At 41.2% G+C, this 21,686-nt stretch overlaps 1 protein-coding gene across 5 annotated transcripts in view; it reads left to right on the top strand.

The window, feature by feature from the left end:
- The window catches only part of LOC110002076 (protein phosphatase 3 catalytic subunit alpha), a 63,730-nt gene that overhangs the window by 13,128 nt on the left and 28,916 nt on the right, over positions 1–21,686 (top strand). For all 5 annotated transcript variants that reach the window (XM_020657716.2, XM_020657714.3, XM_065950832.1 and 2 more), the window contains exon 2: positions 16,179–16,379. In XM_020657716.2, the coding sequence (XP_020513372.1) occupies positions 16,179–16,379 (201 nt within the window). The remainder of the gene's footprint in view (positions 1–16,178; positions 16,380–21,686) is intronic.

Raw genomic sequence — 21,686 nt, 5'->3', positions numbered from 1 at the left:
ACATTTTTTATTTTTATTTTTTTTTTACTTTTAGATGCTTAATGAAATTAAAGTTGGCAGAAAATAGTTGTAAGATGCGTTAAACATTCACAGTCTGTTTTGTAGCCAGCAATTAAGAGGGCAGGGACTTCTCCTCAGACTAACAGATGGTGTATACAGTGCAGAGCTATTCGGATCCACAGTATTACACTACAGCAGTGCATGTCATGTCTTCATAAAACCAATTTGATTTTACAGAAGACAGCAACTTGTGATTCGGATCAGACTTCAGCAGTTATATACTGAAGCACATGTCTTCGTGCGTCTGTTTGCATTTAGCGAAGGAAATGGTTGTAAAACTTTGTGACTTTGCATAAAATACAGCTGTTCAGAACATGTCCCGAATATTTAGTCTTTTTATGAAGTTGGAGCTATTACTCTAGCTGTTGTGTAGCCTAGCTTAGCACATGTCTTCCCTCTTTCTATTGACATTTGGATCTTTTTGAGTTTCTTAAAAACAATCTTCAATCTTAAAAACAAACAACAAGAAGGTCTTAAATCCTGAAAATTCAATATAGAGAAATATAACCAACAGAAAGAAACTTAGGCTACCATCTTTTTTTGGATTAAGAGTTAGTGGCACAATTAGAGAAATTTATTAAAAACCCATTTCTGTTGTACTTTGGATGGATATTTTGTCCAACCAGATGGTAAGAAGAGGCTCCAGAAGAATGGCAAGCATGAACCTTCAACAACCTTCTGTGTTTTCTACGGATCATAGTTTGTTTTTCTTCTGGAAAACAACATGCTTAGCCGTGGGACTCTAATGTCACGGTAATAAATGGGAGGCACAGGCCGGGGCGAAGGCTCGCTCTGCAGGGGTACATACCAAGATGGAATGTTCAAAGAAGAATATATAAAAAGCTGAGCCTCAGTGTCTGGTCTGTACATGTACAAAGATATGTATGTACAGTGAAGGAGGCCTATGACCGCAGCAGGAGAAAATATCTGGGAGTCAAGGCTCCCTTTAGGCAGTCAAGCTGTCAAAGTGTCCCTTTCTTAGTCCTGAACATACTCGCTGACCTAATCCTCAAGGATGAATGACCTTTGGCGGCCTGCTTGATCCAAAGAGATCAAGGGCATGACCCGCACTACCAAACAGCGCCTAGAGTTCTCTAGAGGCCTTGACCCTTTCTAACACTCCTCGTCTTTGATTGGACGCTTCTGAACGAGATGGCTTTTGTATGTGACGCTTTAACTGCCTTTTAATCTGGCTGCTAGTAAAGCCTGCACAGATGGTGCCTTCAGCATAATACTCCGCTTGTGAATTTTTGAAAGTGCTTTATCTGCAGTATGGAGGTCGGGCTGGCGGCGGAGAAGGATGATTTACTTTACAGTCACTTTTAGCCCAGAAGTGTTGCATAATAGCAGCTACTTCAGGGGTTCCGTCACAGCTTCTCCTGATATATAGAGCTCCTCCAGGGGGCTTGGCATGGCGAGACAGAAGTGTGTGTGTGTGTGTGTGTGTGTGTGTGAGGCTGCTGAGGAGTTATATCCTTTGCTGACTCAGAATTCCTTTGGTCTTCAGAGAAGTAATTCCTTTGTTGCACTACCTTCCTCATATCACAGCCCCGTGCTGTTTTTTGCTTTTCATTCTTGGCAGTCAGGTGCTCCTGCTGGCAGGAGAACCCACCACACCCACGCAGTCATGGCCCAGATACAGACATGGGTGTTAGAGGTGGGCGTGGGCAAGGGGGAAAGGGAAGCAATGGCAAAGGGAAGGGGACTCTTAGGGGCCTTGTTGTCTTGGCAATATGAGGGAGGAGGTGGCTGGCTGTGCTGTCCCATTGCCTTACCACCTGTCCACAGAAAAATCACAGTAGGCCTGCCAGAAAAAAACATGGATCAACCATGGACACAAAGTCATGATGCCATAAAGATGCCTGTTGAAATGTTCTATGGATGTCATTACTCTTGAATCCTTATTCTTTAGAACCTTCTTGGATTCATTTGTGAATGTTTTAATTGAAACACACAATAATTGCATTTTTTTTCGCCCCTGTGTTGTCCTGGTGAGACAGCGTAGAGGAATGTCTTATCACATATGCGATGGGGCTATTCTTGTATGGTTGGGAGGGTTTGGCCCAGTCCACAGATCATTGCAATATCACAGGGCGGCATTCCTGGGGGCGGTGAGTCCAACAGGTAACCTTTACAGCTGAGAGGAGTGGCAGTGTGGACAATGGGTTGGGGGAGGGGGGGGGTTAATTAATGATGTGGAATCTTATCAGTTCAGTCAGTTTTATTTGGGTCAAGTCTTGTCAAGTCTCTTATTTACCAAGTGGGGGAGCAAATATAGACTGGTCTCATCCCCCCTGTATGCATCCAGTTATTGCATTCTAGAAATGCCAACATCTCGTCTGCCAACGAGCCCTCCTTGGGAGGTGCGATCACGCCTGTTGAGGCATATTATCTCAGGCAAGCTGTGAATGAGTGCAGAAAACACTGAAGTCAGCTGGAGTTTCTGAACGCGACATTTTCCTTTTGGTTTATTGTAAAGAAATGGATAATATTGTGTGAGGGTGTCGTGAAATCATAAGTCGTCTAATGTACTGTATGATAGTACAGCTTTATTTAGAACTTGACCTCCTTCTGTAGTTTTTTCATAGAGATCTCCTGAATAGCCAGCATGATATTTATATTGTTCAAGGTTACACACGTAGATGTCATCCAAGATTATTGTTAAGGTCTGTTTTATACTTCCTGAACAAGACATAATTGGCCTTTATACTTCCAGCAAACATTTTCTGAAAGCTGAAATTCCCTTTCCCTGTTATCTCTTGAGGGTTTACATGTGTGGATTAAAATATTTAAAAGGGGATAAAAAGCCGGAGCTACTATATGCCTCTTGACAGTTGACTGTAGCTGTGAAAAAGACAGAAATAGTTGCAACACTGAAGCAATATCACACTGTTGGCTGTGCTGTTACATTGAATACGAGCATGGCTATAATTCAGTCATCAGCTTTGCTCATATTTAGTAAAACAGCAGCATCTAGAGCATGCTTATGCTCCCATACAAAAGTTCTGCTCGTGGCGTTTAGCTGTAGACAAAATCAAAAATCAGAGGTGATCACTATTTTCATTCAACAGTTCCTTGTTTTGCGTTGCCATCACAACCTGTCCTTTAGAGTAACTCCACTTGAGCTTAATGAATGCACAAAGCACAAAAAACATTTATTGCACATGTTCTACTTCTGAATGTTTTCTACATGGAACAAAACATTTAATTCACTTTTTGTGTTAGGATATCGTCCTTTTTTAAGATGTAAAGTTTGCCTCAATCTCGACAATGACTGTATACATAGTTTTTAAAACACCTGAAGCCGGAGTGTAGACCTGGGCTGGACGATATAACTAAAAATGTTATCAGGATAAAAATGTTCTTATCAGTCGATATCAATAATTATCACCGTAAATGTCAAATCATTATTTTGTTTTATTTAAAGGCTGATTTTTGCTCTTGAGTGAAAGTTGAAGAAACCAGAGGATTAATGCTGGTTTAACAATTCTTTATTGTTAGAACATGACAAACTATACTTGAACAGAGGAACATTTGACAATCTTAAGTACAGTGCAGGGTGCTGGAAAGTGCTGACATGGCAGCTTGCTGCTGGGGGAGTAACACTTACTGGCCTGGTGCTTGCTGAGGGTCCACTAACACTCATTTGGGACTGTCATTTCTTTCCTTTATATTGTTTCAAATGGTAGAAAAGGTTTGTGTTGTTGACTGTTTTAGCTGGCACTTGATTTCGGCACAGGGAAGACTGTACATTAGCTCAGTGTGGCTGATGGATCATCATTGATGATCTTATCCAGAAAAAATGGTAAGCAAATATTGTCCATGTATGGGGATTTTTAATATGCCGTTATTAATTTTTTAAATATTTACAGCTGGACATTTGGCCGTTGATGTCTTTTCCCGCATGTGATACTGCTAAAAGCGCTAAATAGCGGCTAACTTAAATCCTGCCTGAATCAGAGTGATACAGTGAAGAGTCATAGTCCTGTTCTTCTGCATATCAACTTTTGGTTTCACAACAACATCTGCCCAAGCTTAGCTGCACACAGCGGATCTCTATAGCTTCCAACCACTCGTCCACATGTCACTACTCACTCACAGAACAAGCCACCAACAAGCACGCCTTATTAAGTGGCTGCGTGCGTACTGGTGAAGCCCTCCAGGGTTAGTGGGGACATATGTTCTCGATAGACCTGTGTCGTCAGTCCTTCCTCATACAAGCGCCAGTTGACAGCATGATGGAGAGCGATGAAGGACTCACACAAAGGTGGTTCTGTGCACGTACAGGGCCAGTTTTTTTTGTCCAAACACTCTCCAAATCCCCACTTCAGTTGCTTTTTTTTAAAATTTACCATGTGAGTTAATGTTGAAATTGTAGCCTTGAAGTCCTGCAGAAAGATGCAATCACCGTGTCAAAGACTAGACACATAATAGCACCGGACATTGCCTGATTTACTTGAATCTGATTCATGAATAGTAATGTAGAATTGAGATCATTTTTCTGAAAAAGCTTTTGTAACGCCCTGCCTGGTAAAAGTCTGGATCTTTTGGAAGTTGCGTCAGGGTCCTTAGATTACAAGTGACGCAATTAGCATGTTGCATTCAACCTGTTTGTCATGCATTCTTTTAGGGGTACATTATAACACTGGGCATGACACTATAAAATGTGGCCTTGTAACTGTCGAGTTGGTTTGTATGCCACAGGTTCTGTTTGTGGCATGCGTTTGCATACAGCGGAGCATGCACCCATAGCACCTCGTCTTCCAGATCCTTTCAGCCTCTTCTATTGTTCCGTCTCCGCTATGCTCCAAAGCTGATTACAGCGCCTTCTCTAATGAAAGCTAATCCTGTGTCACGGCATTGTGGAGAAGGAGGGGGGGGCAGGCCTCAGCACGGCAAAGCTAGCAGGGAACGTCTTCTTCAGGACCTGTCAGAGTGGCTTTCAGAGGAAAATGCCAGAGAGCGCTAACGTCTCGGCAAACCTGGAAGTCTGCGAGGTGTTCTATGTTGAGATTGAGCTTTTTGGTTGTGGCATTTTGGCCCTTTACACTTTACGCACAGTTAAGCCCAAACCTGTCATGGGCTTTAATAATTCCCATTGAAAATACTCAGCACAGCTGTTTATCATAGCCTCTTATTAGTTGGACATTGGTTAACTAAATAACTTCAGTGAGATTTCTGGGTTTTTTTTTTACACTTTTGCTCTCATTGACATTGTTGTACCTGCACCTGAATTAAAGAAAAGCATTGCCATCATGATTTAGGATTTTAGAGATTTTTTAAGATACTAAGAATCACTGAGGAAGACGGATCTTAAAATGTACATTTTCCAACAATAAGCATACTATTTAAGTACATGAACAAAAGGTGCAAATACTGTATAAAAGAACACCTCATATATTTATTCTGAGAGTCTTTTTTTTTTTTTTGCCTGGAGAAGAAATGATAGCATTGTATTGTGTCAACATTCAGTATGGCTTTCGGGTAGCAGTTTGAGGTAGATGACAAGTTGTGTGAGGCTGATGATCTGCAGGGACATACCATCAGTGGACTGTGAGTCAGGGAGTGGATTGGGAGGGAGTCAATTAAGAGTGACAGGTGCTCCTTCCCCATCACTTCTGATGACTTTTTATTTCATTGACTGATCTTTTACTCTCCATGGCTCATGCACCTCCCCCAATTCAGCTCCAAATCAACTTTAGCAATTTGCCAGCCATGAGCCAGGTCCCTGGCGGCCTCGCTCTCTGCCATTGATTGGGTTGCTTCATTGATGAGTTGCAGTACGCCCAAACTCAACCAGAGAATGCAACGACATCCCTTAGAAAATGCCTATCCACTCCCCTACAACCACAGCAGCTGCCACCTACTCCTGTCTATCCATCCTTACATCCATCCATCCGTCCCTCTGATCGCCCACGCCAGCCTCCCACGCTGCAGCCCTCACCTCACTAATTAATCAGAGACTTAGTCAGAGTGCTGTCTGAGCAGCGGTGCATTGTGATCACCTGCTGCTGCTAACGCTTTCCACATTTCTCCTCTCGAATCTGTTGAGCCAGCAGCAGGATTAACATTTCCCCGTCACTCACTATCACACTGCTGTCGCCGGACCTCTGAAACACCGCTATGGGCTATTTTCTGTCAGTGCTCGATGGTCTCTGATAACCCTGACAGCCATGGCAGCATAAACGCAGGTCTTGGGTGTATTGTTGTCTTGTTTAGTGTACGACCTGTCCATCTTAATAATGAAAACCCCTAGATAGCTGTCAATGACGGGAGCGTCTGTGCAGACAGCCCTGCATGTTGTTGCAGTGAACAGCTGTCAGATGCACCATCACACTCCTTTTTGTTTGTGTTCAGCACATGCTTCCTATACATTATTTTGTAAGCGTGAACCGGTGAGATGTGTAAGATAATACTTCTGCTCTTATTTTCCAGCCTCTGATCAAATTTGGTACAGAATGTAACATGCAGCCGGCGACTCTTTTTTTTTTTTTTTAAAGCCAATATTTTGATGGATGAGAGATTAAGACTGAGACTCTACAGCTCTGTTTCCCTGGCAACGCCTTTTACTCACTTTTATCTAATATCTCTCCTGTTTGTTGATGCGATGTTTAAGCTTATATCACTGCTGCAGGAATGGTCTACCGCTGATTGAATTAAAGTTTTGGTCCTCAATAAGTTGTGATGTTGACTACCGGACAAAAGAACAATAGACTAAAAATGTTAATTGATGTAAAGTAATAAAGAGAACGGTCTGTACTTAAACACAGTCTGGATGTCTCTTTTTTCCTGACCACATGAAACCGTCAACAACTTTAATTCCTGCTCCTATAACAAATTAAACTAGCATGCCATCAATTAGTTGGAATACGTTGAATAATATAAAGGCACTGTTTTAACATTTTAGGGCGTGAATGATTAATTACGAAGAGAAAATTCAGTAGTAAAAGAACTAGAAATGATTAATTCAAGAAAAGGAGCGATTGTGTGCACAAATGATATGTTATCCTTTATACCTGCTGGGCCCAGCAATGTTACTCGTCCTCATAACAGACTATCTTCGATACAGGTCCTCTTGAGTGTTTGTTGACATTTCTGCTCACTCTCCTTTTTTGCATTTTTATTTCCTCTCTTTGTGTGTGTCTGACTCTCGGAAGGTGAGTGTTGTTGGCTCCGCTCATCTTCCTGCATCAACTACAGAGGTAACCACTCCATTTCCATACTGCGCACAGACATATTAGGCGGACTCAAAAGCACTGAGCTTCAAAGCTAAGCTCTGCTAAGCGTTTGCATTCAGGGCCAGCTTCCATCCCTGCTAATGCATGGTGAAGAGGTTCACTTCAATTTCTAAGTGACCTTTTCACTGTTAGCCTTAAAGCCTGTGGCTTTTTTTGAACCTCCAGACGTACTCTTTGGCCAGATGGCATGCAGTACTGTAAATGTTCTATAGGTTGATTTCCATTTTACGACATTTACATACGTAATATTGTAAAATAGGAGAAGTTTCCCTCTTTAATGTTGCAGCAGGTGCACCAGTTAAGCTGTGCTGCTTCACCACCTCCGAGGTAGAATACAGCCTTACAGCCCGATGAACTCTGATTGAGTTTGTTCCAGATTCCTTGTTGTCAAACCAAATTTAGTTTTTTACTTCTTTTATTGAACAATCTAAGAACATATTGTCATCAGAGATGGTGTCTATTCTTGTAGTTGACAAATAAATATTGAGAAATCCAAAAACGATATATCAAAAATCTGAAAAAATGTCTATGGATTTTGATATCGGGAATAAACCAAAGTCCTACAGTCGTTACATTACAGATCTTTACATTCTGTTGCTCTTCTGACTTTAAGTAGTTTGAAAGTTGCTGTGCTATAAATGGCACATTTCTCTTTTTTTTTGTGTTCTTTCAACAGATTTTTACTAACTTGCCATGCAAGCTGCTATGAGATGGTTAGCTTTTGAAATTGGCTTACATCTTTGGCAAATCCAGGATATAATGAGTTATACAGATTGTGTATTCAGTTCTGCCCATGTTCTTTCCACACAGTGGAAATCGTAGGACCCCAGGTTAACTATTTCATTTTAGAAATATCAAGCAACTGAAAGTGTGTGTTGAACCACCTCTCGTTCAGTTTTGGACCATTTAAGAAGGGAAACCAAGAAAGAAAATTAATTTTGATTAATTTTTACGCTCGCTGTTCACGGTGTACTTTTCATTTAATAATATTGTTTCTCTGCGTAGTTATCTTTAAATTGCGCTGGCAGCCATTGTTTCCCATTTCAACATTCTTGATGCCATACTATACATTTCTAGTGTGGACTGTGGGCGTCATTGTGCGGCTGGAATTCATGTTGTGCTAATTGTACGTTGGAATGCATTATTTCAATGAAGTGCAGACTTATGAATTATTGATTGACAGCGTTATAGGCTTTCGAGATATCAGAGGGGGAGGCGGAGTTGTGGAAGAACGGAGACGGCAATTTCAGTCCTGACATATAGACAACTCGCTGATGCTTCTAGTGTGTGCGTGTGTGTGTGTGTGTGTGTGTGTGTGTGTGTGTGTGTGTGTGTGTGTGTGTGTGGTAGACCATATTGCAATTAACGCCTTTTGAATATAATGCATTATATGCTTCAGCTGCAGCTCTTTGTTGTCAGCAAAGATGGCCACATCTCTTGCATTATGCATGTCAGGTAATCAGATTCGAATGCACTTTGTGGTGGTGTAATAAAGAAGCGATGGAACTGGTGCCAGATGATATTTGAAGTTGGGAGGGGGGGGGGGGGGGGGGTTTCGGATGTACAGTGTGTTCCTTTGTTTTCTCCCGCCTACAGAAGCTCATGCATTCTGTTCATCCTGGACTCCTAAACATATCCCTTTCTAATTGAATGTGGTTATGTAATTTAATTAACAGACCCTGGCTATCAGTAGAGAGTGACTTGCACACTCTTGGTGCACTATTCAACACTTGGCAGTCTTCCTCTGGGCATGCACACAGTAGATGCATCAGCAGTAAAAGGCTTCCAACTGGGAAAACGTCTTGAGTGTGATTGAATTTTTTTTCTCCGTTTCTGCACAGTCAATAGCAGATTTATCTCATGCATATAATGTAACTTCATTGTGCTTTTATTGTGAGGCATATTCTCACATTTCAGTTTGTTCTTTTTTGTGAAATACTGTTGCACATGAGTTCTTTTTTTTTTTTTGCAGTTCTCCTAATGACATAACAGGTTTATAGGTATAGGTTTATTTCCCAGAAAGATAACAAAAAATTGAAATGTGGATGCAAAATTTGCACGAAAAGGTTCAAAAGTAGAAGAAAAAAAAAAAAAGGGCCTTTCTACAGCCCAGCTCTGAAGAATGGGTCGAAGGGCTTTTCACACGCCTATGCTAAGGGGCCTGTTCTGTTGCAATGTTCTTACCAGGCTTTAGTACTCATGTACCATGTAATCAGATTGAGCTTTCGCTTTGATTAATTACATAAACATTTTGCTTTTGCTGCCACTCACTTACCTTGCCTGAGGATAAGACGCACAGCAGCAGCAGCAGCATCCGAAAAAAGAAAAATGGATCGGCTGTAGTTACTGCTGTTTGAGTAAGGAAGCAAAGTTACAGATCAGTATCTTGTACTGCCTTTGCATAAAAACATCTGAACATGCAGTCAAATCACCTCTGGTATTCTATGCTTTGTATGAACCGGCCTTTGTTGCACCCTTGCATAGTTGTGAAGTCTTTGTTCTGCCTCAGCTCCCTGTTGGTCATGCTGAGATTTCCACTGGTCATGCTGAGTCTTAGGGTAGGAAAATTGCTGGTCTGGTGGATGTAGGCAGTGACAATCCGAGTCTTGCATCATGCACCGCTGCAGATTTTGTTTTGGATCCGTTTGGTATCTGATGGATTGATGCTTAGCATTGAAGGATTTCGGTTTCTGGCACTGGAATTGTAAGAATTGATCACAAGTTGTTGCTTATCTTGCCAAGCAGTCTGCGGTACCTGTATGTATTTCAAGGAATTCATTCGATTCATCAATGCCCACTCATTGGCCGCCATCCCAAACCTGCTGAGGCCATGCTGACTTCGGATCAATTTCATTTATGGAATGCCAATTCGTAACAAAAGACACCTCAGGGCACTTCTCATAAAGAGCAAGTCTAGACCACATTTCTTATGAGAAAGGGTAGTTATTAGCAGAGAGCTAACTCCCTAACAGCTTCTGGGGCAGCCAAGTTTGCTTTAGGTTTAGCTGGGCAGTTGATGAAGATATACTAGCACAGTGTCTGTCTGCTTATGTCCATGTTGTGTATGTGAAGCTGGATATTATTATTATCTGTAAAAGCACTTCTTCTACAACTTCGGATACTGATTTGCCACAAAGTAGAGCCAGGTGTTGGAATTATTTTTTTAAGAGGTCACTGATTTTCAGAGATATCCTCTGGATTTTACTTAAAGAGAATGAAACGTTGTTTTATTTTGTCTCCACAGTCTAAGGTGTAGCTTACTCAACTTCTCAGCTGCTGACAAGGCCAAGCAGGAGGGTGATGTACAGCAATTGCAGACATCTTTGACACCAGTTCAGGCCAAAAATCATGCTTGCACTCTTTCTGTTCTTCACTAACTGAAGCCAGAGGTTTGCTCGGTGAGCGCCGCAACAGTCTGTCTCGCTTTCTCCAATTAAGCTGATCTGTCCAGCACCCTATGACTGCACACCTCCCGCTGTCTCGTTCCTCAGAGGGGGATCGCATCAGCTCTGAACTACACCAACCTGAACATTTCAAGCTGCCTGTTTTTCTCACCGCTTCTCAGCGGCTGCAGATGCGCTGCACCCAGTGGTGCAGATTTATCCAGAAGAACACCTGAAAGCCTGCGGTATTTTGGGATAATTATTCTGACAACAAATGTTGCATGAACAAAGGTGGCTGCAGGGGTTGATCATCTAAAGCTTTGTGAGTTCAAAAGATGCTCATTGTTAAATGTGGCTATAAACCTTGCTGACCGACACGAGACAGTATTAAATAAACTTTATTTAGCACGCCCCCCAGACATCCTGTGGATAAGCTACCTCTTAGTCTTTAAACTTAATGGCTGATGGATGGCTTTAATTTGTATGTTGGAAATTACAATGCTAATCTGAGACAAATGACCAGGGAAAGTTAAATCAGACTCCTGCCTATATTTTTTTTCTTTTTCTTTTTTTTCCATCCTCTCCGACCCTCTCTCACTCTCCCTCTCTCTCATCATTTCTCTCTCATGCTGGATTCGAGGCTGCAGTGCAATTTTGCTGTTACATAACAGAAAGGGAACAGAGAAATGGTAAAACTAATGAAGGCAAAAGCAAGCGGCTAATGGAGAACATTTTCTGAGTCACACTTAGGCTTCAGGCAGATCGCCTCGGGTCAGTTTGTGCTCTCACAGTTATGAAGCTGTGTATGAAAGGCTGAGTGCACAGGGTTATTCGCAACAATCCGCCATTACTGTGTGGGAATGCTCTCACACTGTTGCTTGGCAGGAAAAGGGTGGAGATTTAGCTGTTTTTTTTTCTTATTATTTATCCGGCTTTGACAGTCAGCAGTGAATATGTAATTACAAGGATGGAAATATTTGACCCCACCATTTATTTTCTTGTTCAAATATAAAACTGATTTTCTCCTCTGAAATGTTTTTTTTTCTCTGCACCAGACTTTTTTTTTTGTTGAAGGCTTTTTACAGTGTCGTCGAACTTACTATTCCAATGTACCGCGTTATATTTATGGCAGGGGTGGGTGTTAATTTAAGGGCTGTGAGAATGTCTAAGAGGGGAAAACTCTGTTTCCATTTTCATGATTGTAGAAAGCAGAAGGGTTCGAAGGCGCCTGCAAAATACAGATTTTATTTTTTTATTCAACAATTTTTATAGATTTTTCAAACAAGGAATAACAAACACACCAATTCACCTGACCAAAGTCATTTAATAAAATATAACACACTACTAAATTGGCCTCTAAGTTGCAGGACAGGTAGACAGGCTACCTATGTGAGCATGTACTGATCAAGCTTGTTCAACAGAGAATATGTCGCTCTCTCATTGGCTGCTTGATGAGGAGTTGCAGCCCGTTCTTCATAAAGAGGGTGTTCTCTCCTCCAGCGTCTCAGTATGATCTGTTCAGCTGTTGGGAAAGCTAAAATAATGCACCATTTGTCAAAGAAGGACCAGTCAGAGAGTCTACAGCCTGACTTTTAAAGAGCAACATTATTCGTAAGTGATTAAACTTCAGGATGTGTCATGTTTGGTCCCTTCAGTGGAACAGATGTGGCTCCGTCAACATCCACAGCTCACTCTGAAGGCACCACCTGCTGAGTGTTTGAGGAAGCATCAGTCTGTGAAAATGTTTAAAATCATCTCAAATGGCCAATTTAGTTTGTGTTACCAGTCGATGTGTCTATCTTTCTCCATATTTGAAAACACTGAAGGTGTGTCGAGTCATGCTTCAGCTGCGCTTTAAGTGATACAAGTTCATCCGAACAAAAATATATTTGGTTGACTTAGATTTCTAAGTCACTCTAGACATATAGAATGTTTTTAATCAGGATTTTTTTATTGCAGATTATACATTTAATCCAATAAATAACTACAGAATGTTTGCCTTGGTCTTTTAAAATTGTAAATGTTTACTTAAAAGTAATTTAAAACCTTCCTCAGTGAAGGTCAGTCATTTTCATCTTGAGGAGAGGTCGTGCGCTTTAGCATCCTCTTTTGACCAGGAAACCAGATTTTTTTTATTTTTATTTTATTTGAGTTTAAGAAAAGGAGAGAATTGTTCCACTTTATGAAATTGGAAGCTAGGTTTTTTTTTCCTCTTTTTTTTTAATGTGGAAGTGAAATCAAAGACTCTGTTGTCAGATTTTTTTGTATGTTGCCGTGGTATTGGTTGCCAAGTGATTGTAATTGGACAGACCATCTAGATACTGTATCTTTGGTTTTCTCTTTGAGTGAGGGGCAGGCAAATAAGACTTGATCTTCTCCCTGTTTATTTCCAAACATGGATTGGGATCAAATTGTGAATCGTTTTCAGTGAACGATGTGTGTTTTGACATGTTTGGAACAAAAAAAAAAAAAGAATTTTCCTTTCAACAATGAATAATATTCTGACAGAAAGAGAGCCCTGACAGATATTAAACATTTGACATGAAAAGCAAACAATTGCACAAACAAACAAAAAAGTGTCACAAATACACTAAGCCTGTTGGACGATACAAGAATTGAACATTTTGATACGATTCTATTATAAAACAAAAAATATCCATACCTGTTTTTATATGATAGCAACTAAAGAAGTCTATACAACAAGTAGTCCTAGTCACCCCAAAGTGAAAGATTTCTTGTTTTTGTTTCCTGAAACTGTAAGTAAACCCCTGCACACTGACTCTCAAAAGCAGCAAAACATCATCAGGGTTTTTTTTGTTTTTTCACAAAGTTACATTTTGCATATCACAACAACTTTATATATATATATATATATATATATATGTGTATGTATATTAACTCAGACACTGGTACCACAGCTGTATTCTAGTTCTTTACACAGACTTATCTTTCCAAACATATTTTTGCAATAAGATGAGGGTACTTGGCTGAAAGAATATTTCACTAGGGGGACTTTGTTCAATAAAAGTTTGAGAACCACAGGTCTTTAGGGTGACTCTCCTGCCTTACTCATTATATGAGGAAGATGTTTTTGCAGACATTGAAAATAATTTGGTTAGGTCTCTTAAAGTTTGGATCAAAGAGCAGCTCGGTTGTGGTATAGCCTGCCTTGGGATTTGACCTGTCGGAGCAGTCATGCTTAATTGGCTAACAATATGGGTAAAAAAAATCACTGTAGTCCTCTGCCTCTGATGATGGGATATGGATTTATTTATGACACTAAAGATCAATACACTTTATATTAAGTAGTTCATACTCTTAATGGTCCATTGTGACACAAACACATATCAGACTCTGGCCCCAGCTGTCATGTTTAAATCACAGATGTGACCGTGTGCTCGGGTAAACCATGCCTCTAAAACAAGTTTGTTTAAGTTCACACAAGTATTCACGCTGTACGTTTCCTACCTCACAGGGCTCAGAGTTGTGTCGTCGTTCAAGTCAAAAGCCCCAAGGCCCTGGCCTCGGGCTAGAGTTGCGTAGCAGGTGCTCACAAGAGGCCAACCAGGCCCCCCCCCCCCCCCCCCCACAGTGTAATACTATCTCTGATGAGGATTTCTGAATGTCCCAGATCCTTTAGTGGTCATTTTAAAACTGATATTTGGTCGATGTTGGTTTATGTTCAGAGACAGTGGATGTTACGTGTGCAGACTTGGAAAAAGATGTTGCTTGAAGAAGGGCAAAAAGTTATTCTAAAGGTTATCAAGAAACTGTGAGACGATGTCTTCCGGATGTTTGACACCATTGTCAAATTGCCCCCCCGGGGACAAGTAAAAGTTTTTGAATTGAATAAGGAGCAACTAATTAGCTACATACATAGAAAAATCTTCCCTGTAGTTTACCAGAATCCTAACGTTGGCTTTAAGATATTAAATAAAAGGTGTGATGTTCAAATGTTATCTAATTGGATCAATCGGCGTATTTCATAAATGTATTTTCAATAAGCTCTTTGCACGTTGCTTCTTGTTGATGTCATCGGTAAGAAATGCAGGAAATGAAACTCTGCGAGCTCATTAAATCTGAAATTTCACTGCACGCCTGTTGGAAAGCTTTAAATGCTGACATCCTGAATATCGTCTGTCCCTACAGCACAGTGTGACACCGAGTAAGTGCAGGTCTGATTACCACTGATGTCACCTTTGGGAAGGATGGATGCTAAGGCAACACACACATACTCTCACAGAGCTACCGACACATCAGTATTTGCTTTCAGCTTAGTGCGTAAGTCACACTTGTACGCTATGTGCAAAGTCGGCAAGTGGACGTTAATTAAGAGCTTTTATATTTCAAAGACTGGAGAGCTGCTGAATTGGAAAGTCCACAGGATGTCGTCTTTAATTAAGTCCTTTTTGTACCTTTCTGTCAGTGTAAACTGGCTCATTAGGGGGGCAGTAAAAAAACGGACGTATTAACACTCTGGGCCTTTGTGTAGGTCGAGGCCACTAAAAGTAGCTCACAATGATGGTTTCATTTAAAAACATTAAGTTTCCTCCTACCTGTTTGATGTCAGCTGCTTAAATGGCAGCGACACAGGGTCCATTTTAAAGAGTTGCATTGTGGGGGTTTCTATTCTTTGGTCACAAGAGCAGGATTTGGACTCACAGTCTGTCCAAAGACTCATTGGGGCTGTGCATGGTGAATGTGCTCCGTCTGCTTTAAATGCGCTGATAAGGTTATAAAGTTCACTGTTTAAAATGAAAATGCATGCAAACAGGATTCAGGCCTTTGAATGCATCTCTTGTATCCAAAATTACTCATTGAATTGCTGTGAAAAGCAGCCCTTATTAGGCCACTAATTATGGTAATTGATAGTAACAGAGATTTGTTGTGGATTTGGTTAGTCTAATTTCCATGATGCCTTCCAGACTGGAGGCGAAAAAACACATCTTTTTATACTCTGAAATAATAGTGACTTACACAGAAGCAAATGTCAGACTTTAGATAATACCTCTGTTCTTCTATAATAAGAATTAGAAGTATAAGAAACGTCTCTTTTGACGTTTGCGTTGCACATTAAACAAACTACCTCATGTCATTTAGACTTAGTACTCATATTATGGCCATTTTAACAGATTCATCTCAGTACCGAGCTTCATGTAATCACTTTTTCCTATGAAAACGGCGAAGCGAATTAGAAACTGTGAGGCTCTGTTATAAATACTGAACATTAAGTGACTCGCTGATCACAGCAGCAATCTGGTAAATTGTCTCAGAATGAGGGCTCTGAGAATCGGGGGTGAACAGTTACTCCCTCTATTGCGGGAGTGGATCCCCTGCAAGGTACCGAGTATCTGCTCCTCACATGAGGAGCGATGTGGCGTTATCTGTGTATCCATCCAGCCTTTTCATCAATGAAAGGTCAACTAAATCACTTTGAATATATAATGAAGGAATAAACAGCTTTAATGATATATGTTTTTTCTTCTTCCCCTTCCAGCTGTTCCGTTCCCCCCGAGTCACCGGCTGACGGCTAAAGAGGTGTTCGACAGTGAGGGGAAGCCCAAAGTGGACGTGCTGAAAGCTCACCTAACCAAGGAGGGCCGCGTGGAGGAATCGGTGGCGCTGAGGCTCATAGCAGAGGGCGGCGCTATCTTGCGCGCAGAGAAGAACCTGCTGGACATTGAAGCCCCCGTGACAGGTCAGAAGCCTGATATGACTCATTGTTAGTCATGTGGACGATAAGCAGAGATTCAACATAAGCAATCATGTGGGCTTTTATTATTCCTTTAATAGCTTTTATCTGTCAAATATTTTGATGATTTTTTTTTTTTTTTTTGGGCCAATCCCAAACGGCAAGGATTCATTTGCGAGTTTCCTCATGTCATATTACAATTTAGCTCCCGGGTATACTCCATTATATTGAAAAAATAACTATTTAAGTATATACTTAACATACTAAGTATGTTTCCCAACCTTTTTGGTCCATTTCATAGAGAGAGAGAGAGAGAGGGATGAAAAAGCCTGCTCTCCGTCTGTTCATTAATCGATTGAGTTGCAATGTGCCAACAAACTGCTTTAAGTCAGATCGGACGAAGGTGATGACAGGCAATGCACAGAGGCAAAGCAGATTGTTTTTACCTAAAATCTATCAAGCTTACAATCAACTCCATGTGAAAAATACCGTGTTTGTATGCAGACATGGCAAAAAGAAAGAAAAAAAAAAAAAAAAAACCCTCCCTTCGTTAGCAGTCAGTCGTTATCAAGACTGCAACTGGAATGGACAACTTGCAGAAACAAGAAGGTGTTAGATTTAGTGTTGGATTTGAAAAGCCCCCTCTGCTGACTTTTTTTTAATACAGGGCTGCAATGTTTCAGCCATGTGACAAATTCATTTTTCTTAATAAAGTGAGTCATTGTGTCCCCAGGCTGTATTTTGGCCGTGTAGCTAGCCATAGCGGTGAATGCTTTTTGGAAAAAAAAACAAAAACAGGTTTAGTTCACCCACTTTGCAAATATTTATCAAGCTTAATGACACTCCGCTGTCTGCTTCATGCTGTTTTAATACTTAGCTGATGGTAAGAAGTAAAGCTAATACGACTAATTCCCCCTTTTATTGTAGCTACTAACCATTGGGGAGGGAAAGCCGTAAAGAACAGCACTGAAGCGGATACATTTTCTGTCTATTGTTTGCTGATGCTAATTTTTACTGTGGAGGACTCGTTCTGTGTGAAATGCTGACCTGGAGAGGAAGCTGCTTCTGTGAAGGAACACTGTGTAGAAGGAGGCTCACTGATGCATATGCACTGATCCACAGCATCCATTGTTGTCTTTCTTCCTGGTCAAGTGCCCTGTTCCTCCATTAGACTTTCTGATGAGGCGTCTTTTGATGTTCGCGTAATCAGAAGCAGAGGCCCACTCAAAGGATCTATGGCAACCAATCATTTTTATTAATATGAGCTCGTTCTCATATTATTGTGCTGGGTGGCCCGGCTGGCGTTGTGCTTACTTAAATTCATGAATGCGTGGTCCTTTTTCAACCAAACAGGGGTTCTAGTATGCCTAATCAAGCTATTAAAAAGTGAATATATCTTCTTATTTATATTCTGAGTGTTTAAAGAGTGAAGCTCCACAAACAAAAAGATGCAAACAGGTCGGACAATCATGAGCTGTACTCGCTGCCTCTGTCTTTTTGTTTGCTGGCACATAACCAGGGGATTAAGAGTAATCCTGTTCAACATTGGTAGATTTTGGTTATTTAGCCATGTTTACACATAACTGCATGGCTTTCAGAAAGGTCTTTGAAAGTGTCAATGTATCTGAACCCGTAGCCTTACACTAGACAATCCCAAACAAAATATATTCTACCTCCGGCTCAGCTTCCAACCCAGACTAAATTGTATTGATTTTCTTTTGGTTAAAGCAAACATGGCTGAATAAGTTAATTTCCACAGAGAGAGACGATGAGCTGTTTGTCAAACTTACACACAAATACTCAATAAAGAGTAAAAAAAAAAAGCTGCAATCGTTCTCAGAGACTGTCCTAATGTTGGGCTGGAGCTGAAACCCTTAAAGTGACAGTGTTTATTTTATAGCATGCTTTTTAAGATGCACTTCAAATATGCCTGCGCTGGTTGACGACGGGGATCTTATATCTGACAGTGATTTAAAAGGGTGTCAGACATGTTAAGCGGTTTTATGATTTCCAAGCCTTAACTTATCACGCGCTGCTTTCTCGTGTGTGAACTTGCTGAAACACTGACCTTTCGCTACAATAGAATTGTTATTGCTGCATTAAAAATAAAAAAAAGTCACAAGCCAAACTCTATTTGAGATATTATAACATTTAAAATGATGAACCTGCCTTTGTTGTTACTTTAAAAAAAACAGTGGACAGCTCCTGTTTTACATGAAGGCTCCAGGATCCTCAGGAGCTGTGTGTATGTGTGTTTGTCCTCGTTGCAATGAAGCACATCTTTCCCTCCCACTCAACACCCCTGTCTCAACCCCTCTCCCACTCACTGGCCCTTTTCAACAAGGATTTCTCTGTTGCGCGTGCTCGTGATCCTGCTGTGTCTGCCTCGCATGTATGCCCCCGGAACTCATGAAGCATTCTCTCTAAACATTTCTTTTGTTTTTCTCGGCACTCCTCTCCTCCCTCTATCTGCCATGTTTTTATTTTGTTTCCCCATCTGTCTGTGTCATTGCTCTCTTAATCCTCCCCCCCCCCACCCCCCGTTAGCACACCTTCCATTCCAACATGGCACCTATAGTCAGCAGATTAGTCAGTAAATATTTATCATAGATGTAAAGCGCCATGACGCGTCACCTATCTCTCTCTCTTGCCTTCTTCTTCTCACAGTCGCACAGTCATTTCCTGGTTGGCCCAGATGGCAGGTGGGGTTTTTTTCTTGGAGGGAGGGTAGTGCATATGTGTGTGTGTGTGTGTGTGTGTGTGTGTGTGACGAATGGGGCAGGATTAGGCCACTGAGTACAAGCTGCTCCCATGGCCTTCGCACAAGTCATCCCATCAATAGAGCTCCTACATCTGCATCACCAGGCAACAGCGAGATTTTACACTGTTCATACATCTGTCAACAATGCAGGGGATCGACCCCATCGGAGCTGTGGACTGTCACATACCAGAATACAATGAAGCATGCTCAGGGAACCTGTACAATCTGAATTAGGTCAACAAAAAACAAAAAAAAAATTGTCTTTTCAGCTTGTGCATTTCAAAATACTTGGTGTTTTGTTAATAAATAGTGATGTTTTCTTTGTCAGGAAATGATAGGACTTTGAATGTGGAATTTCCTGTTTAAATCTTAGGTCACACAAGGACCTTGGTTTGAACGGCAGCTTTATCAGTTTCATGTGAAGTGTGTTTGCTCTGTGTAGCATTCAAGGCCATTAAACCTTTCTACTAGGTTGTTATGCAACAGTCTTAAAATGAGTAGGCAGATAAATTGGACACAGCACTATCAGAATTAAAACTGACAAGAACAGTTCTTTTTAAATAACTCTTGTTCAGTAAACCGTATATATTTACAGTTTTTCCCCCTTAAGAGTGACAATGCTCAACTCTTCTGCAGAGTAGATCATGCCAATTCATTATGCTGTAAAAATGAAATTATCCAGCAAGAGAACTGCACAGGGCTAATAGAGTGGCAGTCTAAAAGCTTGTGGTTGATTCATCAATAAACCTTCCTTTGCTCTGAAGAGTCACAGTTCAAACCTGTGGCTTACACCAACGCAGTAATTTGAAGTTAAATCTAAGTCAGACGCTGTGACATTTATTGCCGCTGCTGCTGCACCAGCAATTTCAGCTTTTAAAACTTCACAAACAGCTTGATGGTCATGACAGATTGCAAGCTCCACCTCCGCCTTTGCATAAATGCACACTCTGCAGGATGTAGGCTTTCCGAGAGTCGGTGCCATCATAAAACCTGGGGGGGGGGGGGGGGAAGGGGAAGATTGTTATCAACCAGTCTCAATCAGAACATTATCTGGCACAGTCTGCCTCACCGTGCATTTCTCTCGCTCAATGAGCCCGGCCTTTTGGAGTGGCCTGTGTAGGTTCTGAAGCCAGGTTGTGTAATGCCCACCACCCACTCGATAGCTGCTGCCCGTTGATATGCTGCTACTCAGGGAGATCACTTTAGCGCACAGGCAAGAGATGGCCAGAACGAATTGTTTCTCACTCCAGATAATGTACTCCCACCTGCTCTTCTTATGTGGGCTCTGCTTCTCACCTCGTTTTTGTGTGTTGTGTGACAAGAGGGAGGGAAGCAAAGCATGTCTGTAGGTGTGCTGGAGCTGAGCGATGGGTGGATTGTGCTCCCGCTGTGATGAAGCAAAACCCCGAGCCGGTGGAGTGGGCTGCTCTAAAGCAGTTGCGTTTAATATGCTTTGGCGGGTGATGTTCACACTCATGCAGAAAAGTCGTCTACAGTTCCCAGTGACCATAACACCGGCCAGAGTTTAACTCTCACTGTTGTCGTGTCACCCCGCTGTTTTCGCTGCCAGCAAGTGACAGCTTTCCAAAAGGTCAGCTGGAGGTGCAGTCCTCCCACACACAGTGTGTTTGACAGGCGCTTCAGGTGAAATCGCAGCCACTTACTCCCTCACTGGACTCCCTCCTGCAGAGCTGGCCTCTGAAAATATGAAAGTATTGTTAATTCCCCTGTGAAAAAGCTCTCTGTTCTGGTACCAATACAGCCGCTGCATAGATTTTCACAATAATTGCACTCTTGGTGGTCATCCTGTCAGATAGTATTGTATTTCACAGTTAAACATGCAGAAAACAAAAGGTGCTTTACAGAGGAGATGCTTGCCTGTTGCGTCCATCTGTTTATTTCAACACAGTAGATACATTGCATTGTTGCCATTGGTGATACTCCCAGAAGGTCCTTTATCAGGTCAGCAGCAGCTTGGATTTGTTTTTCTTCTCTCAGTGATAGAAGCTGCCTTTGTTGAAAGAATGTTTCCATAGCAATGACGAGGCTTAGCATCATCATGCACCCTGCACCGAGAAGCAAAATGAAGCTCTTGGATTGGACTAGTTGTGTTGTCCTTTTAAAAAAAAAAAAAGAAAAAAAAAAAGACATTTGAAAAATGACAAAAACAGTACATAAACAATGAATGTGAAACCTTAATGGCTTCCTTGATGCAAGATATAAATATGTGATGTTAAAAATTATCTAAAAAAAAAAAAAGGCTTATTTTCTATCTTGAGGATGAAAAAGTCACTTTCTTGCTTCAGTTGATGTGATTTTGTACATCTCTACATTTGGGTTTTGATTTTGACCGTTCTAAATTCCTTCAACTGTTGCACAAACACTTCTTTTTTTTCATACATGAGTTATTTGGGGCCACACCCAATGTAACGTCCGTTATTGACTCATTCACCAAAGAAACATGCATCATTTTTTATTGTGTATTGAACAAATCAAAATCAGATCACGATCATGAGTTGTACATGAGCTTATTATTTAACAAATTAACAGAC

Source organism: Labrus bergylta, chromosome 22 (assembly GCF_963930695.1).
Source record: "Labrus bergylta chromosome 22, fLabBer1.1, whole genome shotgun sequence".
Lineage (NCBI taxonomy): Eukaryota > Metazoa > Chordata > Actinopteri > Labriformes > Labridae > Labrus > Labrus bergylta.
The sequence above is the reverse complement of the archived record's forward strand: the minus strand, read 5'-3'. Positions and strand labels throughout refer to the sequence as shown.